Genomic DNA, 21,781 nt, shown 5'->3' with positions numbered 1-21,781 from the left:
CCTCTGCCTAGGAAAACCAGAGACCTTTGTTCATGTGTTTATCTCCTGACCTTCTCTCCACTATTATCCTATGACCCTCCCATATCCTCCTCTCCGAGAAACACCCAAGAATCATCAATAAATACTTCATAAATTAAAAAAAAAAAAAATAATAAAAGAAAAAAAAAAAAAAAAAAAGAAAGGCTAGGCTGGGCGTGGGCATGGGGAGACTTCCCTGATGTTGAGACTGAGTGAGGGGATCTATGGAATCTGTTTGTTGGGAGGCTTTTAGAACAGGCATGAGAGGAGTGGAGAATACTGCCTGGAGGTAGAGGTAGGATGCTGCCCAACCTTGAAGCGGCTGATGAGGTTATGCCGAGTCAGCAACTCAAAAACAATGGTCCTCAGGGCATGGTCATCTGCTGCCCGGTTCAAGGAAAAGACATCAAAGCACCAGAGATCCAGGTTCTGTGGAGAAACAATAGATTATGTTGCTTTCCAGCAGCAGCAGCAAGGGTTGAAGTTAGACTTCAAGAAGGACTTCCCATGAGTACAAAGTCTTGGTAAATAGGAAAGCAAAGAAATGGTGAAGTGTGCCTCTTTCTTCCCATATATCTCTCAGTATGGGAGAGACAGGAAGGCAGGAGTTTGCTCCTATACTGGGCAAAAGCAGTTTTGATAAATGTGGGAACAACAGTTAAAAGGGAAGGCAGGCCGGGCACAGTGGCTCACGCCTGTAATCCCAATACTTTGGGAGGCCGAGGTGGGCAGAACACTTGAGGTCAAGAGTTCGAGACCAGCCTGGCCAACATGGTGAAACCCCATCTCTACTAAAACTACAAAAATTAGCTGGGCATGGTGGCGGGCACCTGTAATCCCAGCTACTCAGGAGGCTGAGGCAGGAGAATCACTTGCAGGGAGGCAGAGGTTGCAGTGAGCCGAGATCATGCCACTGCACTCCAGCCTGAGTGACAAGAGCGAGACTCCATTTCAAAAAAAAAAAAAAGGAAGGCAAAAATCATGCCATAAACAGGGTCTAGAAGTCCCAGTGGCTATTCCATCCCCTAACCTTCTCCTCTTTCCCAAAAACCCAGAGATTACCTTGAGACAGTTGAGAACCGCAGTAGAGTAAGTGGGGCCCACAGAGGTGTATGTTCTCCGGAACATCCTAAGAGAGAACAATGAGAAGAAGCCCACATATGAAGGTCTGGGAGTGGGGGTCTGGCCAGCTGGGGATGTGGGGATGAGCCATGGGATCATACGGCTGGTGGTCATGGAAGACCAGGGTGGCTGGGAAAGAGGGGCACAGCTAAAGGCAGAGGGAGGTTGAGTGTGGGCGAGCCTCACCGTTCCACGAAGATCCCAGCCTGCACAGCGTGCACAATGCTTCGGAACTTGGGCTTCTCCTCTGCTCGGCGGCCTTTGGCCCGGGCCTGCTGGGTGAAGGTGGAGGCCAGCCAGTCCCGCACCTCCGAAGGCACGGCATCTGACCGCAGCTCCTGCAGCTCGTCCTCCGTGTCCAAGATTTGCCTGAGACCCCAGAAGGGGAGTCACAGAGGAAAGACAGCAGGTGCTTCCACAGCCTAGAGACCCTGTACCCAGCCATACCCCACATTTAGTAACTCTCATGCCAGCTCTCTGTCTTCAACCCTGTTTCCTTTCTTTTTCTATATCTTTTTATTTCTTTATCTAACATCTCCAATAATGAAACAGGTCTCCATGTGAGGTAGTGAGCATCCCAACTATAGAAGTGTTATAGCAGGAAATGGAACGCATCTTTCAGGGATGCTATAGAGCAGCACCATCAATAGAAATAAAATGCAAGCCACATATATGAAATTTTAAATTGTCTAGTAGGCCACATTAAAAAGGAAAAGAGAAACAGGTGAAATTCACTTTAATGATAATTTTTTTTTTGAGACGGAGTCTCACTCCGTTGCCCAGGCTGGAGTGCAGTGGCGCGATCTTGACTCACTGCAACCTCCGCCTCCCAGGTTCAAGCGATTCTCCTGCCTCAGCCTCCTGAGTAGCTGGGATTACAGGTGCCTACCACCACGCCAGGCTGGTCTTGAACTCCTGACCTCAGTTGATCCATCCGCCTCCGCCTCCCAAAGTGCTGGGATTATAGGCGTGAGCCACCGTGCCTAGCAATAAATTTTATTTTACCTAATACCTCCAAAATATCATTTCAACATGAAACCAAGTGTGTGTGTGTGTGTGTGTGTGTGTGTTCGTGTGTGTGTGTGTATTTTTAGACAGGGTCTCACTTTATCGCCCAGACTGGAGTGCAGTGGTGTGATCACAGCTCACTGCAATCTTAACCTCCCCAGATTCAGGTGATCCTCCCCCCTCAGCCTCCCAAGTAGCTGGGACTACAGGTGCACATCACCATGCCCAGCTAATTCTTTAATTTTTTGTAGAGACAGGGTTTCATCATGTTGCCCAGGCTGGTCTCGAATTCCTGGGCTCAAGCAATCAGCCTGCCTCAACTTCCCAAAGTGCTAGGATTACAGGCATGAGCCATCACGCCCAGCCTTATAAAATATATTCATGAGATATCGGCTGGGCGCGGTAGCTCACGCCTGTAATCCCAGGACTTTGGGAGGCCAAGGTGGGCAGATCACCTGAGGTCGGGAGTTTGAGACCAGCCTGACCAACATGGAGAAACCCCATCTCTACTAAAAATACAAAAGTTAGCTGGGCGTAGTGGCACATGCCTGTAATCCCAGCTACTCAGGAGGCTGAGGCAGGAGAATTGCTTGAACCCCAGAGGCAGAGGTTGCAGTGAGCCAAGATTGCACCATTGCCCTGCAGCCTGGGCAACAAGAGTAAACTCTGTCTCAAAACAAAATAAAAATAAAAATAAATAAATATATATATATATATGAATATCTTACATTCTTTTTTCTAAGTCTTTGAAATCCATCATGTATTTTATGTACACATCTCAGTTCACACTTGCCACATTTGAGGTGCTCAATAGCCACCCAGAATGGTGGCTCCGATGTTAGGCAGCACACATCTAGAGGTATTCCACAGTGGAATAGATGAGCTTTAAGGTCCCTTCCAACTCTGAAGCAGTCTTCTGTCCTTCTTGATATCTGTGTTTGTCTCTATCTCTGCATCTCTATGTCTGCCTCTGCTTCTTTATCTCTTACCACTATTTCTCCCTGGATACCTGGAGCTCTTTTTTTATTTTTTTATTTTTTATTATTATTATTTTTTTTTTTGAGACAGGGTCTTGCTCTGTCACCCAGGCTGGAGTGCAGCAGCGCAATCTCAGCTCACTGCAACCTCTGCCTCCTGAGCTCAAGCCATCCTTTCACCTCAGCCTCCCAAGTAGCTAGAACTACAGGAGCATGCCACCACGCCTGGCTAATTTTTTTTTTTTTTTTTTTTTTTGTAGAGACAGGGTCTTGCCATGTTGCCCAGGCTGGTCTCAAACTCCTGGGCTCAAAGAATCCACCTATCTTGGTCTCCAAAGTGCTAGGATTACAGGTGTGAGCCACTACCTAGAGCTCTTTATATCTGGTCCACCCTCTATCTTTTTTCCGGTCTCTGTCCATGCCATATGTGTCTATCTTTGTCTTAACCCTTCTCTCTGGAACACTATGTCTGACATCTTTCTCCTTCTCTGTCTGTCGGTCTCTCTCACCGTGTCTCATCTATGTAGACGGCTTCCAGTAGAGAAGCTGTGTACTCCAGGTTTTTCTTCAGCTCCTCGATGTTTATCTCCCCATTCTCCAACTGCTTCACCATGTAGCGCAGCCTGCAGGGAGCAGATACAGAGAGGCTGCTTAGGCACAGCTACCTTATCATGAGAACAGGATACTCCCTAATAAGGTACATTTTACAGAAACATCCTCAGTCTTTCGTAAATAGTTAATCATTCTAACATTAATAATAATAGCAGCTAATGTTTCTTTTTTAATCTCAGGCTATTGCCACTGCCTGTATTAAGTTTATCTACACCCAAAGTTTAATGCCAGGTTTTCCTGACTCCACCATCCCCACCACCATCTGACTTCTCGAAACCTGCTCTTTAGTCAGTGCTTAGTCTTGTTTAAAATGCCCGGGCCCAGCAGAATTAGGCAGCTACAAGCCCTGGAGTGATGTTTTTAGGATGATCTGTTTCATAGCCTGAATAACCAAGAGTTGAAACTGCTTATTTCCCCCATAGGAGAGGGCTTTGGGATCAATAGCAATCAAGATGGCCCCCAAGAGTATTTCACTGTCTCTTGGTCACGGTGTGGGGGGTGGGGGTTACATGTCCACAGCCCCTCTGTGCCTGGCAGGGATGGCAAAAGCACAGAACAAAGACAAATCTGAATGCTTTCGCCTGGCCTCTCTCCATGCAGGCAAAGCTAATGGATTATGATTCCAGAATCCATCAACCAGGACAAAGCCGGGTTAACCCCTGCCTTTCCAGTCTTACACCAGAGAGAACCTCTGACAGAGTTACTGTACCCACCCCCTGCCTCTGTCCCCACTGAAGCTTCTTCCAGGATAAAAGTGGTGGGGTGGGCCCAGGGATCCCATTCACTGGATGCTTTGCCTGAAGGAACAATCACCTCATGTTTTACACTTATGAATTCTGGGGTTTGTTGATTAACTGGGAGACTTCTTAGAAGCCTGGTGAGTTCAGCCCAGGCAGTCACAAAGCAAACAAAGCTTTTCAGATGGTGATGTTAATGAAAGCAGTTAAACATTCCTTTCTCTTCTTTCCCTCACGCTGCCCCACCCACCTAAAACCAATCCGGGGCTGAAATGGTGGCCATCATAATTCCCCACTGAGAGGGGCTTCAAAAACCCGAGGTCACCCTATGAGTCAGGGAGGAGAAGAGAATGAGTCAGGGATCAGAGGCTGAAATTAGCATCAATTCCCAGGGATGCCGGGGGAGGGAGAACAATGGCGTTCCTGAACAGAAGTAGCTCTAGAATCCCGGGGTCTCGGCAGCTTTGGAATGGGGTGCCCAAAATAGCCAGCCCCAGGAAGCATCACAGGCCAGTTCTCACCTCAGGGCCTAGCAGTCCTGGATGACACGTCTGAGAGCAAATGGGACAGAAGGGAAAGTGGCAAAGAAGTTGGAGGATGGCACTGCAGCCTCCTTGGTTGGCTATCCTCAAATCTCACTTTCAGCCTTCCTGCTGCACCATCTCCATGTGGAAACAGCAAGTTGTTTAACAAGTAAGAGGATGATTTTAGTAAAGCTCAGCCCCAGCTCCAGCTTCATTAGGGAGGAGGAATAGAGGCGAGATATATCATAAAAGGCTTTCCCAGCTAAATGAGCTGGAAAGGGGCTATGAGCCAGTGTCTCCCAGAGTACCCCGCCCAGAGATCACAGAACAAAGAGGTATGCTTTGCCTTTGGTGCCCAGGCACAAGCTGGGGCTTCCCTCTGCCGATCAGTCCCCATAGCCAGGGACCCTCAAATCTGGGGACATAAAACCCAAAAAGGAAGGAAGGCCTCTTCTTCTGCCTATAGTTCTCTCTCTCCCCCAGATTCCCGCCCCAGCCTTCTGCTTCATTCGGCCCTTTTTACAAAACTTTCCCCAGGGGTCAATGCCCATCACCAAAGTTCTTCCAGTTCCCTTCTCAACCCACCTTTTGAAACCCACATCCCAGCACTGGCTCCCAAAGTGAGCAGCCACACCCACGGCACTCATTTGCATGCATTTGCATAATCGCTAACAATGCTGCCAGCTCTACATTTTTAAAAGCATTTTCTCCTACATTATCTCATTTTATCCTCACAATGGGCCTATGAAGAAGGGAGGCGGGGAAGGAATTGCCATTTCCATTTACAATGCAGAAACCAAGGCTCAGGAGGCAGCTTTGGTGAGATGTATCCAGCAGCAGCACCAGTCTGGGAGGCAGGAATCCTGGATTCAAAGTTAGTACTTCCTGCTGTGAGCCTTCGAGCAAGTCACTAACTCTTAATCAGTACTTTTTAAAATGTGGTCTGTAGCCCACCAGCATCAGAATCACCTTGGATCCATGTAAAAAATATAGATTCTAGGTCTCATTCCACAGCTGCTGAATCAGTATTTCTGAGGATACAGTCCAGGGATCTGCTTTTTTTTTTTTTTTTACTTTGAGACAGGATCTCACTTTGTCACCCAGGCTGGAGTGCATTTGCACAACTGCCTCCACCTGCTGGGTTTAATCAGTCCTCCTGCCTCAGCCTCCTGAGTAGCTAGGACTACAGGCATGTGCTACCATGCCCGGCTAATTTTTTTCATTTTTTGTAGAGATGAGGTCCTGCTATGTTGCCCAGGTTGTTCTCAAATTTCTGGCCTCAAGTGATCCTCCCACCTCATCCTCCCAAAGTGCTGGGATTACAGACACGAGCCACTGCACCTGGCCTGCTTTTTTTTTTTTTTTTAAGAGACAAGGTCACCCAGATCATAGCTCTGGACTTCCTGCAGAAGAACAGTGAGGTGAGGACTTTGAGTGGGTCTGGGGAGGTCTTAACTCCAAAAGACTTTACAATAAGAGAAGGTCCTGCCAGCCCAGAAAGTATGGGTGTGGGGGGTGTTATCTGACTTCAGGAGGGTACAGTTCAGCACCTGGATCCTTTCAGCCACTTTAGTCCAGATCCTCTTCTTAAACTTCTCATTTGTCATATTTATTCTTTAATTTTCCTTTCCCTCCCTCCCCACCTCCTTCTGGTGTCTGGATCATGTTTGGTTCAACAGATTTCAACAGAAGCTACACAAGAGCTCCTGGATAAGATCTAGAAGTGGCATGATCATAGCTCACTGTAACCTCAAGCTCCTGGGCTTAAGCAATCCTCAGCTTGAGGCCTCCCAAAGTGTTAGCATTACAGGTGTGAGCCACAGTTCCCAACCCAATCTGCATTTTTAAAAAACACCCCAGATTATTCTAATAAACACTAAACTTTGAGAATGTTTATCTTAAAGCCTCAACTTGTTCATCTATAAAATGGTAAGGATGATAATAAACATTTCACAGGGCTATTAATAAGAGGATTAAGTGATATAATACATTAAAAGGCCTGGCACATACAAAAGGTCTCCATAAATGTAATTTGAATAGGAATTGACTGATCAACATCAAATCGTGGTGGTCCTAACCCAGTTCACACCACACTCCCTTCAAATCCATCAAGTACCTTCTCTCTCCCAAGTCCAGATGGAGAAGACTGAGTTGGTTTGGATTGAGGCTGGTAATTAGGAAGCCCCCTAACAGAGAAAATGGGAGACAGATAATAGCCATGATCTTTCCTTTACAATTACAAACTTCATTTAATCTTCACAAACTCCTTATGAGGGAGGTTAAGTGACTTGTCTAAGGTCACACAACTCATCCATCTCAGTCAGGTTGTCAAGGCCTACAACTCAAGCTAATGGAACCTAACCGTGTCCCCAAACAATGAAGCTGTTAAGGCAGAACAAACCTAATCATGCAGTTAGCTTAGAGAGAGGCTGGAACCCATTCCACCATAGCTTCTGCAGTCTCAGTCCGTCCAACCTTAATTAATTCTGTCGGTTGGCCCATAGGAGACTGTGAGTGTCTTGATGACGCTGACAGTGGCTTGTTTATCTTGGCCTCCATCCTCAGAGCACACAGAACGTGCTCAGTAAAAGTTCATTAAATAAATAAAACGGAAAGGGGAAAATTAATCAGGTGTGAGGCTATCTCCCAGAGCTCACAATGGAGATTTCTGAGCCAGGGTTTCTAAAAATAACAGTGAGCCTGAGAAGAGTAAGGTTGTAGGTTGACTTCAAGCACAGGCTTCCCTCCAAGTTTCTCCTTCCCTCACTTACAGATCTTGTCCAGGAGCTCTTGTATAGCTTCTGTTGAAATCTGAACCAAACACAATCCAGACACCAGAAGGAGCCAGGGATGGAGGGGAAAAAAGATTAAAGAATAAATTTGACAAATGAGAAGTCTAAGAAGAGGACCTGGACTCAAGCAGCTGAAAGCACCCTCCTGAAGGTGCTGAACTGCACCCTCCTGAAGTCAAATAACCCACTCCACACACACACCCCATACTTTCTGGCCTGCCAGGGCCCTCTCTTATTCTAAAGTCCTTTAGAGTTAGGATCTCCCCAGACCACTCAAAGTCCTCACCTCACTGTTCTTCTGCAGGATGTCTTTCTATCCCGCCAACATCAGTTTTAATCCAAGCCCTCTGTTTCAGCCATCACGGAATCTGGCACAGTAAAGGTAACTTTCCCTGTAGAACAGTATGCTCAACCCTGTCCAGTCCTCATCTGGCCCCAAGGAAAACTGGCAGCTTCCCCCAACTTTCCTTCGAACTCCATCCCTGCCCGTTTCACCACCACCACTTCTTTCTGCTTTACCTTCAGTCCCCGCACGATTGGAAAAGCCTCAGATCCCGACTCCTGGAAGTCCACAGTCTCTCCTAGCTCTAGGCAGCCATTGGGAGGAAAAGACTCTGGCAGTTATAACCCCAATACCTCAGAAGAGCTCAGCTTCTCCAGCTTCTACAGTTCATTTCTTTGGCTCACCATGGCTGGTGTTCTGGGGATTTCCAAAGTCCGCTGCCTCTGCTTCCAGCACCCACATTCCCAAAAAGATCACCATAAGTAGGGGGCTTAGGACAGGGAAGCCAGAGAAGGACTTCCTGCAGAAGAACAGTGAGGTGAAGACTTTGAGTGGGTCTGGGGAGATCCTAACTCTGAAGGACTTTAGAATAAGATAGGGGATGGGAGTCAGAAGAATTCTATTTCCAGTTTGGGTTCTCAAGACAAGATGAAATTTCGAAGGAATGTGAGGTCCTAAGGATGTTGGCAGTCAGGAAGGAGAGAAAAGGACAAAACGATGATAAGTCACCTGCCATAGTCAAGAAGAAGCAATTTTTAAAAAGGTAGGGGGGATGGAAATGGGAGGAGAATAAGGTAAAGGGCAAGATGGACAGAGTAAAAGGTGAAGTTGGCACGCACGCACACACACACGCACAAAACATATGGGGGACTGCCAGGTCTTGATCTCTCCACTTCACTAAACTACAACTGGTGGATCCATGAGCAACCTGACCTCTCCCTCCTCCCCCTTCCTCTTCTCATCCCTGGCACCTACCTGAGGATGGGGCCCTGGAGGTGGCTCCTCTGAACAGGAACAGGGTTTGCCATGGGAATCAAAGTTTCCTGCTTCAGAGTCTCAAAATCCTGACCCCGGGAGCCCCAGGGCCCCCAAGGGGGGACAACTTCCTCTTTGACCCCTGCCTTCCTCCTCCAGGTCCCAGTAGAACTGAGCAACTGACCAGAGAGAACTTTGGGGAGGGGCCTGGCTGCAGGAAGAAGAGAGTGGGGAGGCAGAGACCCAGCCTACCGGAACTGGGTGAGAGGGGAGGCTGCGGGAAAAGTTTCACATCTGAATCAGACGGAAAACAAGAATCTGTTCTCAGAAGAAGCCCAGAAAGGACAGAAATAGCACAGGCCAGCCCCTTGCTCTGAGGAGGTGGGGCTCCTCTTTTGGGAAAAAGGGGGTTAGCAAGAGGCTTAAGGGTGCAGGGACAGGGAACCATCCTGAATCTGTCACGGAGAGGAGGTCTGTAGCGGGAGGGGAAGGGGCCCTGCAAGAACCCCCAAAAGGAGCTAAGCAGATTCAGCTCCCTCTCAGGGTCTTTTTCTGGGGCCATTCTTCAAAACGAGCTTTAACCCACCTCACAGAATGGAAGCAAGACAGGGGGATGAACTTCCCACAGAGGATAAGAAACTGTAGGGAGGGGCTTCCTGAAGCTAGGTGTCAGTGGATCCTTATCCAGAGACCGGGCTCAACAGGGAGGGAAGGGCCCTCCACCCGCAAGCAGAGAATGAAAGTCAAGAGAACTCGCTCCTAGAAACCAAGGGGTTGGGCAAATTAACACCCCCAGCCCCAGTTTTCTCATTTGTAAAATGGAAATTGGAGAATAACCATGAATTAACCAGAGAGAGGTCAATCCAGCTCACAGGTAAGGAGAAGCGATGAGATGGCCCAGGAGGGGCCAAAAGAGGCACCCAGAAGGGGTCTGAGGACCAGGACCCCCTCTCCCGCCTTCAGACTTTGCTTTCGCCAAGGCTGGGGAGGGAAGAACCCAGCCTCTGCAGCTCCAAGTGGACGTGCGCACACAGTCCCAGCCCGCCTCCTGATTGGCTGGGAGATGACGCCACCAATACATGTACGCTGGGGCCGTGATTGGTCAGCTGAGGAGTTGGGCGGGGCTAAGGAGAAGAGCTGGCGGGTGAAGCCCAACGCATTGGGGAAAAGAGTTCAGGGATCTGCAATCTCTTAGATGTAGGTCTATGGCTGGGGGTGATGTGGTAAAGAGGAAAAGGAACTAATGGGGTTGAGTATGTCAGCAGAAAGGGAAAAGAGAAGACACAGGCCAAGAGCTAGGATTTTATGACAGGAAGTTTTCCCTTTACCCCTACCCGTCAAAAGCAGGAAGAAATTAAAATACCTTGTCATTACGCCAAAGCCTTGAAGAATTATAAATAATTGAAGTCTGGGAACCTGCTGTTTCTCAGCTCCACTGAGTACTGGGACAAGTGGAAGTGGGCTTCGATCTCAACAAGAGGAGTGGAAGTCAAATATCTTAAGGCTGTTCTCTAGTGAACACCTGGTAGCCGTGAAGCAGGGCTGCTGCAGATCTTGGGAGAGAAGAAACCCACTCTCTCTGTATCCATCTCTTTCTCTCTGTGTCCCACCACCACCTTCCCCACAATGACCACAAGCTGATGAGTATTTTTAGAGAGAAAGGACTAGACCCAGGGTCAGAGACCCTGAATGCCACCCAGGAGATGAGGACAGGTCATTTGGCATGTTCTGTGGACATGCTTGCGTTGCAGGATGGGGCTGGGAGTGGGGGCAGATGGCAGCACACAGCCTGAAACACTAATAACCTCCAACCCAGGCCAGCTTCCCTGCCTCGTCTTGTACCCTCACTCCGGACCCTGCCACTCTAGACAAGTAAGTGCTAACCTCAACTCTTCTAATGAAAAGTAAAGATTTCTTAGACTAGAAAAGCCTCGAAGAGGATATCTTGTCCATTCCTCTCCTCTCTTACCCATTAGAACCAAAGCTGGTTGGACGAATGGCTGCTCACCACTTCAGCCCACGTATGCATGCTGCATACTTTGCCCTAGCCTGTTATTATTATTTACTCTTCCTAATAAGGAGGGATAATGATCAACCATCATCCCTTCCTGAGGAAAAATTTCACACATAGACACTTACCCACACATATACACACACCCCACACTCTACCTCTAAGGAGACTGTCACCTGGCTGTCAGGCAGGACATAAATGTAATGACCTCAACAAAGGGTCCGGTATGGATTTTCCTTTGGCCCTTAAATGTAGTTTAAAAATAGAAAGGAAACCAACTCTAATGCTTGCCCAGCCTGCAGTGAAGAATAAGGTTGAGGTAGGAAACAAAGGATGGGAGACTCTGCCTCTGGTAAGAGAAAAGGGGTGGGGGTGGGTGGGGGTAAAGGGGTGGGTACTTGGGAAGGGATTCACTGGCTGACTTCAAAGCTCCAAAATCTCAGAAATTGAAAGAACCAAGGAAATCATCTAACTCCAATAGAAAGAGGTTGTAAGTTTAAAATCAGGAGACTTTTCTGGCTAGCTCAGTTGAAAAGAAAAAACTAAATTTAAAAAGAAATCACAAACTTTTGCCTAGATTTTATTACTATGTGTGACCTTGGGAAAGTTACTCTGAGCTTCAGTTTCCTGGTCTGTAAAATGGGTAAATAATACATGCTTCACAGAATTTTCACAAGGACCTAATGAGATATGGTATGAGAACACCTTGGGAACCCTAAAGTGATACATGAATGTGAAGGATAATTATTTAGTCCAAATCTTTAGTTAGTTCAGCAAATATTCACTGAGTCATTCATAAACAAAGTCCCATATGTCCACTCTTACAGCCAGGACCCCGACTTTCCATCCAGGCCTCAGATGGCACCTGGATATTTGTGGGAAAGCTCTAGTCTCCCTGACGCCACCACTCTGGACGTTTAGGGCTTCTCTCTGGCTTCTTATTCCAGAGGCCCCGGAGAGGCAGTAGAGGCAGAGGCTGCAGAGTATGTAGAGCATGAAGCTCCAGAAACCAAGAACAACCAGCTCTCCACCTCACCCGAGCATTCCCACTCCCCCACTCCCCTGGCTTCTGGCTTCCATTGCTATACAGACAGCCCCAGTTCTGGCAGCTGGCTGGGCACTGTGGCGGGGGTGGCTCCACAGATAAAAATAGCCCCCCTGGTGGCAAAGCTGGGTTGCCATCCTGGGAGGCACTGTTGACATGGCAGCAGTGGTGTGAGAGCCCTCAGCACTGGACAGAGGAGCTACGGGTGGGGGTGGGATGAGGAAAGGGAATGGGGCAGGCCCTAGGGAAGATTGGAAGATAGTGGGGGAAGGACAGAAACCAGGAGGGTGAAGGGAGATGAGGAAGAGGGGTAGGAGGTATTAAGGGGGCAGGGAGGAAAGGAAAGGAGATTTGAAAGGTGCTGCATTAGAGAAGCTGGGAACACACTGAAGAAGTGGGAGAGATTGCTTTCAGACTCCTCCTGTGCCTGTGCCTTCTGACCAGAAGCCATTTCTAACAGGTGTTCCTAGCAACAGCCCAGCACAACTCAGATCACACGAGGAAGGGAATAATCTAAGCAGCTTGAGCCTCAGCCCAGACCAATAAGAACCCAGGTGTCCCAGCTCCCAGCCAAGAACACAAATGAGTCACCTTTCCGTCAGACTTCAGCCCTTGAGAGAGGGAGGAATTGGGAGGGGTGGGTAAGAAGGTCAGAGGAAGGCAAACTGAAGAGGAGGCTCCCAGTACCCAGTCCAGAAGAACTCTTTCTCTAGTTCATTTGTCCACCCCTCTTCTCCCTCCCTACACCTACATGATTTTGCTCATTAACCCCCTCCACATGGACCACCCCACAGCCCTCCAAACCACATCCCAACAGCTGTTCCCAGCAGATGCCCTGCTTCCATGGGGCCTAACAGATGTTGAAGGTATTCTGGGATGGGAAAGTAAATTAAAAGCTTGGCAAGAGTCTGATTGCAAGTGTGATGAGGGCAGCATCAGATTATAGATCAGCAGTATTTGGGTCTGGTCCCAGCATTGCCCCGATTTTACTATCTCTGGGGATCTGTTCCTCCTCTGTAGCCTTTATGGTTCTCAGATTCAGGGACTGGGTTGTAGACACTGGGGAAGTAGGATGCTTGGGCCTCAATTTCCCAGTTCCACAGTTCATCCTTTCTGACTGGCTCACTGCTTCCCCAAATCAGCTCTAACCCAGTGCTTAAAGGAGAAGGGTAGATTTTTTCTTTATCAGAGAAAGGCCATAGTCTAACCTCCATGAACTTTCCAGGAAGTTCTCCTGCATATCTGTCTTCAATTTATTTCACTGCAATTTAAAAAACAACAGCAAATTTTCTTGGCATTTCAAAGAAGAGCAGAACGGGAGAGAACAGGAGGGACCAAGAAGTCTTTGAGGTGTCTAGTGCAATTTGATTTATTATACATCTTCCAGACTGGAATTTCTAAAGCAATTGCTTGGAAGAGAGATGCTCACGGTTTAGGAAGTTTGGCAATACTGTTGGCCTGTGTGTTCACTCAGTCCAGGCCACAAGAAGTTTCCAAACAAGGTGGGCACAGAGGAGAGAACTAGGGACATGGTGCAAAGCAGATATGCAAGAGCTGATAAACAGGGGAGCAGGGAAGCCAACAGATAGGAATAAAAGGAAAAACTTCCCCCAGGTCCTGCCTGCCAGAGAATCATTCAGCCTCTCCCCACAACCAGCCTCCAGCCCCCAGCCCTCAACCCCCCACCAGCCAAGTTCCCTTCCCAACCTAAATGGTGCCAACACCAGCTGGCAGCCTAATCACCCCACTGTAGCCACCGTAATTATTTGCAAATCTGACTTCTCACTGCAGCTGTGGAATCAACTGACCTGGAAGTCTGGCTCTATCCAACAGCACCACCTGAAGCACCCCCTTTCTAGCTCTTCTCCATGCCCTATGCCCCCAGGCCTTACCCCAAAAACAACCTGACCCTTTTCCCACCAAGCCTTCCTCTCTACCAAAACCCCAACACAGCTCCCTCAGTGCACCTTTGCCAGGTCTGAGTGCTGAAGTGGAATCTGAACCTGGTGTTTTCTTCTCAGACAGCGATAAGCTCCATAGATGCAACCCCAGCTGAGGGGAGAGGAGCAGTTGCAGGACTGGGGGATACTAAGGCAGAGCAGCAAGAGCAGGGGCACTAAGGACCTCCCTGCATTGAATGGATAACAAGTTGATTTTATCCTTTTCCCTTCTCAGTCACTCTTTTTTTCCCTGCTCAATTCCCATCTATGCCCCTTCCCAAAGGAACGGAGGAATGGTCCCACAGTTCTCTCAGACCATGTAGTCTTGCTGCCTTAGGGGACAATTTCATTATCAAACAACTTCCAGTCTCCCCAGTTGTCTCACCTCCACCCCACCTGCTGTCCTGGTTTTGTCCCTCTTTCTCTGCTACTATCCTAAAGAGAGTTGGAAAATAGCTACTCAACTTCCGTACCTGAGAAAAATCAGCCCCTTGAGATTCAAAGGCAATTACTTGGCTTCCTCCCCAGAGGGACTAGGAGGATGAGGTCACTGAGAAGGCAAAAGACACGCCTTGCAGAAGACAGGAGTCGGGGCTGGACTCCTAAGGCCCCAGAGGGCACCTATAGCAAGCTTATCGTGTACCATCACCACAGCAACCCCTCGGTGAGGGGAGGGAGCCACGGGGATTGTCTGACTCCTAGCCAAGATGAGGGAGGAGAAGTACTGATGGCAAGAGCAAAAGGGTAAGTCAAAAGGAATGGGACAGAGAGAGGAAGTGGGACAAGGGAGAAGAGCAAAAGGGAGCTTCACAGCGAAAGAGAACCCAGAGAAAGATGAGGCAAGGGAGAAGATGGAAGAATCAAAGAAGAGAAAATGAGAGAGAGCAGAGGAGTTGGACACAAATTCTCAAGGATTCCTTTAAAGACTCAAAAAGAGAGGGAATACCTGTTTTCAAGGTTTTCTGCTCCTCCATCCCAGTCTGAAGGTGGCAGAAAGATTATTTTAAAAAAGGTCGGGGAATCTGGGAGATAGGAAAGCTACCATTCCTCTGATTTCAGGAACTCCCTGGCAGGGCGTAGTTATAGATGTGCAGGCTTCTTTCCTACTGAGCATCTCACCTGGCTTCTAGTCCCATGCATCCCCAACCTCTTTCACTTTCCTCTGGGCAAAAGTGGCAAATGCAACCTCAAATGTGGACTCCTCTGTCTTTTTTCAAACCACCTCCTGAGGCTCCTGGACAAGCAGAGTGATATTTGGATTCTAAGAGACTTCAGTGATTTTCTAAAATAGGATGTGGTATACCTGATGATACCTTCAGGCCTAGGGACTTGGGATAAATGTCAGAAGGGAATTCCCCAATGTTCATAGAACCCACCTATGGCAGCCCCTGGGCTTCCCACACTCACCATGTCTCAGAACTGCAATTGCTCCCTCCATTTCCAGTTTGACCATTGGGAAAAACCGATAAGGAGGAAGTTCCTCTCCTTTCTTTTGACCTCAGTGGCCCACATCCTTCATAATATTGCCCTCCTCTGGCCCCACCTATCCTTCTGGTCTCTAAGTTCAGACACATGCCTTCACTCCTTCCAGATAACCATCAACAAGACTCCTTCAATCACGGCTCAAACCTATTAGGTAATTCATATTCCTACCTCTTGAATCTTTGTCTCCCTCATCCCAGCCAATAGTTGCCCATCCATTCCCATTCCCCTGCCTCTTCACAAAGCAAGCTCTCCCATGATGAAAAAGAACTTCAGGCTTTATCATTTGAAAGTTACTTTTACGTGATGATATTAAATGAAGAACTGAGACTCAGAGAGACTATGTGACTTAAAGATTACACCATTGTAATTGTTAGAGCAGAATGTGAACTCAAACTCAAGTCTCCCAAAATTCCCCATGCCCTTCCACTACCACCACTCTGCCTCCCTGCTTCCCTCCTTCCAGCCACCTATCCTGACCAGAGGTTTGTGAAGTTCTTCCTTGGGGGTGAATTTGATCCCCTACCTCTGCACCTTCCCTTCAACTTAAGGCAGGAATTTTCTACCCTCTACCTTCCCAGAGATACCACACAGTCCTCATTCAAGACAAAGCTGATGGAGGAAATAGAGACAGGAGACATTTGATGGAAAAGTGGGGTATGAAACCGAGGGAGGAGAGATTCCCTTTGCTATGGCTGGAAGCAGAGGAGGAAGGACTAATCTGCTGAGGATAGCACTAAAAAACTATCCCCACCAAGGCATGAGAAAAATGACACTCCTTTTTCTCCAGGGGTCCAGGGAACCATAGTTTATGCTGCAATCTTCACAGCAGCTCCACATCCATAGACAGAAAAAGGAGAATGGCAGCATGATTTTCAAAACTGGTAAGAACCATAGAAGATCACTCCACGGGGCATATACAAAAAGAGGGCAAAAGCCAGGGTTAAATCAATGAGGCACCCAGTCTCAGCTTCTTCCTCCCATCCACTGGATCTCCCCAGGAATGTCAAAAAATCTCAGTGTCACAAATACATACACAAGATCACACATAGGTATTATCCCATTACCTACATACACACATACATCATCTCATAACTAGGACAATTTCAGGTATTCAGGTAAGTGCACACCTTCCCAACATATTATTACACATGCCACTTATAAAAACAGACACATCTTCATGGAGCTCTGTCCCCAGCATACATATCAACCTTTACCCAAATACATGTATACGTGTCAGGCAGGCATTCACAATTTCATCCTAACATATCTCATTCACACAATCCAAACGCCACAGTTTCTGGATCCTCTCTGTAACTCCTTCAGTTCCAGGCTCTGTCCTGAGGTCCCTAAACCCCATACCTTTTAAGCATCACCCTCTCAAAAAAACAACATCATCATCATCTCCCTCTCCTCCACCTCCATTTCCGACTCCTCCCCCCGCCACTCAACAAACACGGAGGTATACACGCACCACAGAATCAGAGACAGAACTGGACCTCGTAACATATGTACATATATTCACTATTTCATTTGTTCATTCCTTTATTTAACAGCATTTATTGAGTGCCTGTTATGTTCAAGGTATCACACTAGACTCTGATGAAACAAAGATAAGCAAAAATAATCCCCATTGGGGTCCCTGCTCCAGCTCATCTATAATGACCTTGAACCACAGCATAGAACATTGAGCCTAGACTTTAAGGGTCCTGAGTGTGTACCACATGGGGAAAGAAGAAGAGAAAGGGACTATGCCTATACTGTCCCAAAGGAAGGGGGAAGTTCTATCTGTAAAATGTAAAATTCCAAGAGAAACTGGAGCAGAGAAAAGAGAGTGATGTTTGTACCATCCTGAGAAAAAGAGAACGCATATTTATGCTTTTCCTATGTATATAACCCCCCTAAAGAAACAATGAGGCAGAAACCCAGAGTAGAATTTTATCACTTGGGTGGGTGTAGCAAAACAGGGAATACAGAGCCCCCTGCCTCTCTACACCACTTGATGGAGTTGAAGCAGGTTACAAGCTCTGTGGGAACAGGGACATGTCTGTTTCGTCCACCACCGACTGTATCCTCGGCATGCAGCATGCCACTTGGTCCATAGAAGGCACTCAGGAAATAGTTGTTGGATAAATAAATGAGGTGAGGATGGCAAACCAATGTCTGCTCATCATTTTCTTGATTCACAAAAGGCACAGAAAATCATTTCTATCTCTTCTGGTCTTCTTCCCATTCCCTAAAGCCCTCTGATCTCAGAGAAGGGTGGACAGCCAAGTCAAATACTTCCTCTTAAGGTTACAGATGCTAAAAATCATCCTGGCCGACTCATCGTCTCCAGATGGCCTCTTTTACCCTTTCTCATGACTCAGTTTATGAGTTTGCTTAATTAGAGAAATTGTCCTGAAGATACAGGTAAAATCACACAGTTAAGAGATTCTCTTCAGCTCATATGATCCAGATTAGATTCTGAATTTATTTTTGACAGGGTCTTAGTGTGGGAAACAGAATTCTTGGATGCTCTTCCCAACAAAAAATTGCCCTGCATGATTATATTAGTGTGGGCTTTTTATCCAGAGTCAAAAACACCAGGCCTAGTCTCCCTGAAGAAAGTCTGGATGTCCTGATTAGAAATTAAAAGGGTAGAAGGGGGGAAATAGGATGTGTTGAGTAGAAGAATCTAGATAGATAGTTAGATAACTACATACAAGTATATATGCCATGTTTCCATTTCCAAGCAGTACCCAGTCCTAAGATAATCATGTCTATTTCCTATTTCCAGACTTAGCAACCCCTTCCCACCTTGACCAAAGGGGCAGGGGGATATTTATTTCCACTTAAAAGGGGGAACATCTCCTTTCTCACCTACTCAGAAACCATACCATTGAGAGAGTTGGGAAACTCCCACCTCTTACCCAGCAAAGCCCTAAATCCTTTTATTTCCCTTCATCTGATAGTCAAAGCCTCCCCAGTATTCAAAAAGGCAAAATTCCAGTAGGCCATCAACATAGACCAAGTTGGGATCTACCTTGATTTCAAGGTCTTTCTCTGCTTTAAGGACGTGAGACTTAAAGCAGAGACTTTCTCTGCTTTAAGGATGTGGGAATCTATACCTGCCAATTAATAATCAGGCGATTGTACTTTTTTGGGTAACTTATATTACATGTAGCTAGCTTTATTTTTTACTTGTAAATTTATTGTACAAAGCTAGCATTCTTAAGGACCAGACTGCTGAAGTGAGTGAAGACCAGAATGATCTAATCAATAAGAATAGGGATCCTTGTCCACCCTAATCTCATGTAAGGACATCTCAGCTAAGGCACTCTGGAGAGACAGCTGCCTCTACTCCCTTCTCTTCCCAGGTTTCATGCCTCCTTCTGGGAATCCTCTTCTCTCACCACTGAGCACTTCTCACACTAAAGGAAGAAACAACAATTCATTTTCAGGAAAGGCTTTTGGTTAGAAATGTGTGGGAGATAGTGAAACTAGTAATACACACTCTTTTGCAGGGCCCTGTTACCTGGAATAGAGGCAAGGTAAGTATGCTGAGCCACTAGTGTTAGGGGAGCCATCCTGAATTCTCCCATTTATGGACCTGGGGCCCTTCTTTACCTTTCAACTACTTCCTTATCTGCCCCTTTCCCCAGCTCATTTACCATTAACACAGCGTCATTTTCTATCAAGAGTCACACAGTGCTCCTCCCAACAAAAGAATCACACAGTGCTCTTCCCAACAAAAATCAATTCAATCTGGTTTTCCATTTCTTCGTCCCAGAACTCATTCCAAGGCTGCGCTTCATAGAGCCCAGCAAATTGGATTGGCCAGAGGCAGCCAAGGAGGGGGATTGAGAAGTACATTTGGATTCCAAGCCTTGTTGCCCACTAGGCCTCAGTTCTTCCTAAGGCCTCTCTCCAAGTAGCTAGTGTATAAATCAGACCCATCTGCCATAAAAGATGTCATCTTATCACCATAGGTGAAGTATTTAAAGAACAATACAACATAAGCATCTACCCATCCCCTACCCCCACCTCTCCCTCTCCCAGAACCCAGAAATAGAAAGCTTCGGTGCTCACTATGGAGAATATTGAGGAGGAACTGGGTTCAGGGCTATGTTTACCGTGTTTCCTCTCTAAACATCCATAGTCTCCTATCTGTTTCCTCTTTCCTGGGGCCATGGATTCATCTCGGAGAGAGGGACATCTTCTCTTGTTCCCTGATTAAGAATCAACAAACTGCGGAGATTTCCTGATGGCAGCAGCTGACTGGGAGATAAACATGGTGCATGGCTTGTCTTTGACCCAATCTTCTTTTTTTTCTGAGGAGCAGGGGAAAAGTTCCTTTCCTCCCCTGGGACTGGAGTATCAGATACCTGAGTTCTTCCTTCCCCCATTTATTCCTCCCCACATGCCCTGGTACTGCAACAATGGGAAAAGATACCCAAATGTGCTTGGAGATCCTGGAAGACCCCATATAAACAAAAAGACTTTGATTAAGCCAGTTACCTTGCCTTTGTCAATCAATATTTCTTTACCATCATCACCTCCTTCAGCTTCCAGATGGGGGCTCCAACCCCCCTCCAGATTCCACGTGGGTCCCTTCATCATTAATACACAGAGTGAGTTTCCAGGCCCCAAGAGATGAGCAGCTCAGGCATGGGGTACCCCCCACCCCACTCCCTGTGCAGGAGGCAGAAACTACCAATCCCAACTGAGATACATATGACCCACAGGTTGGCACAAGTATTCCCATGCAGTAGATCTACAGCTGTGTGCAATCACTCCACATACCTCTGTGACCCACGGTCACTCATGCACACACATGTCATTTGGCTCACATCTGCACAACTCTGCACATGGATATGTGTGAGTCAGCCTGGCACCTCTACTGCCCTCCTGCAGTCCTGCCACACTGCATATACTGTGCTGCCTCTAAGCGCTGCGTGTGTCAGCCTGGGGTCCACAGTCACAGGCACATCGCTACCTTTGCAACTCCTAAGCCCGCTCCAACTGGCCGGCTTGCTCCGCACATGCCTTCCACATGTGGCCTGGCCACGCGTGTCAGGGCCGTGCTTCCTCGCACCTGCCAACATGTGTGCCAAAGAGAATCTACCAGCCCACAGCCCCGCTCCAGTCATCCCCCCTCCTCCTCCCGCTCAGGCTCCCTAAGGTCCCTTCCCCCCATTCCCGGGCCGGGGACTTACAGAGACCGAAGCTTAATCCACATCTTCTTGCTGGGGGCTGACTTCAGCTCCAGGGGTGACGGGCAATCCGACTCCTCCAGCATCTCCGGAGGACTGCGGGGGGACAGCTCCATGCTCAGCCACGGTCTACGGAACAGAAGGAGGAGACAGCACCTCGGCTCAGCTTCAGCCCCAGCCGAGAGACCCTCACCCCCCATCCCAGGCCCTTCCCACCTGCAGCTGGCGTGGACCAGCCCGGCCGGTGTCTCTAGGCTCGGCCCAAGCTGGCAGAGCTGCAGCTCTTGCGGCTCCTCCTCTCCCGCTGCCCAGCCGAGCTTTGGGCTCCCAGTCCAAGCTCTCCGCACCGCCGCTGCTGCTGCCGCTGCCGCTACCGCCGCCGCCGCCGCGCGCTGCCAGAGCCGCCTCCTCGCCTCTCTCCTCCTCCCCCGGCCGGGTTCCCCCCTCCCTCTGCTCTCCCTCCCTTCTCCTCAGCCTGCCCGCCAGTCTCTCACTCCTCACAGCCACTCCTCCCCCTCCCAAAGGAACGATTGGAAGCCAGGGGCATACACAGACAGAAGCGCCCAAGGGCGAGCGCACGCACACAGGCGCCGGGGACGAGTGGCTGCGTGTGCCCTGTACTGGCAGATGTGAGTGCGTGTTTACAGAGTGCAGCGGCGGCGGCGGGCAGGACTTCGGTGTGGGTGGTTGTGTGGGTTCTCTCCGTGTGTTTTGAGTTTCTGTGTATGTGGTTGTGGTTCCATGTATCCACGTGTGCCTAGCTGCCTGCGTGTCCCATGTGTGAGTGCGGGGCAGGGGATGAGCACACATCTTTCCCTGCTAGACCCGGACTCGGAACCCAATCAGACCAGACCCCACCTGTGCTCCTGTCTTGGAAAAGTTCAGGGTGTGCCCTGAGCTGTGATGGCATCCCACACTTGGCCTCAGGTCCCTCAGCTTGATCTTCCCCACCTGTCTCCAAGACTGTGGCCTTCCCCATGGTACCTCTGCCTGCCTGCCTAGCAGATAGGAATTTCTTCCAAGTTCAAAGCTCTCCAGAGCAGGCAGGACCACATCTTTT

General features: G+C 48.2%; 1 protein-coding gene across 3 annotated transcripts in view; it reads right to left on the bottom strand.

Annotated features, from left to right (window-relative positions):
• Positions 1–21,773, bottom strand: part of PDE1B (phosphodiesterase 1B) — a 31,827-nt gene extending 10,054 nt beyond the window's left edge. The window contains exons 1-6 of one of the 3 annotated variants that reach the window (XM_054444058.2): positions 20,942–21,773; positions 20,725–20,850; positions 3,635–3,748; positions 1,327–1,509; positions 1,081–1,147; positions 331–447 (exon numbers count right to left, since the gene is read on the bottom strand). In XM_054444058.2, coding sequence (XP_054300033.1) covers positions 331–447; positions 1,081–1,147; positions 1,327–1,509; positions 3,635–3,748; positions 20,725–20,850; positions 20,942–21,531 — 1,197 coding nt within the window. In that variant the 5' untranslated portion in view covers positions 21,532–21,773. Of the gene's footprint in view, positions 1–330; positions 448–1,080; positions 1,148–1,326; positions 1,510–3,634; positions 3,749–9,048; positions 9,633–20,724; positions 20,851–20,937 lie in introns of those variants that run through there. The other 2 variants (XM_054444060.2, XM_054444059.2) reach the window with 2 other exon arrangements.
• Positions 21,774–21,781: the final 8 nt, after the last annotated feature.

This window comes from Pongo pygmaeus, chromosome 10 (genome assembly GCF_028885625.2).
Source record: "Pongo pygmaeus isolate AG05252 chromosome 10, NHGRI_mPonPyg2-v2.0_pri, whole genome shotgun sequence".
Lineage (NCBI taxonomy): Eukaryota > Metazoa > Chordata > Mammalia > Primates > Hominidae > Pongo > Pongo pygmaeus.
Note: the sequence above shows the minus strand (reverse complement) of the source record. Positions and strands in the feature narration are given on the sequence as shown.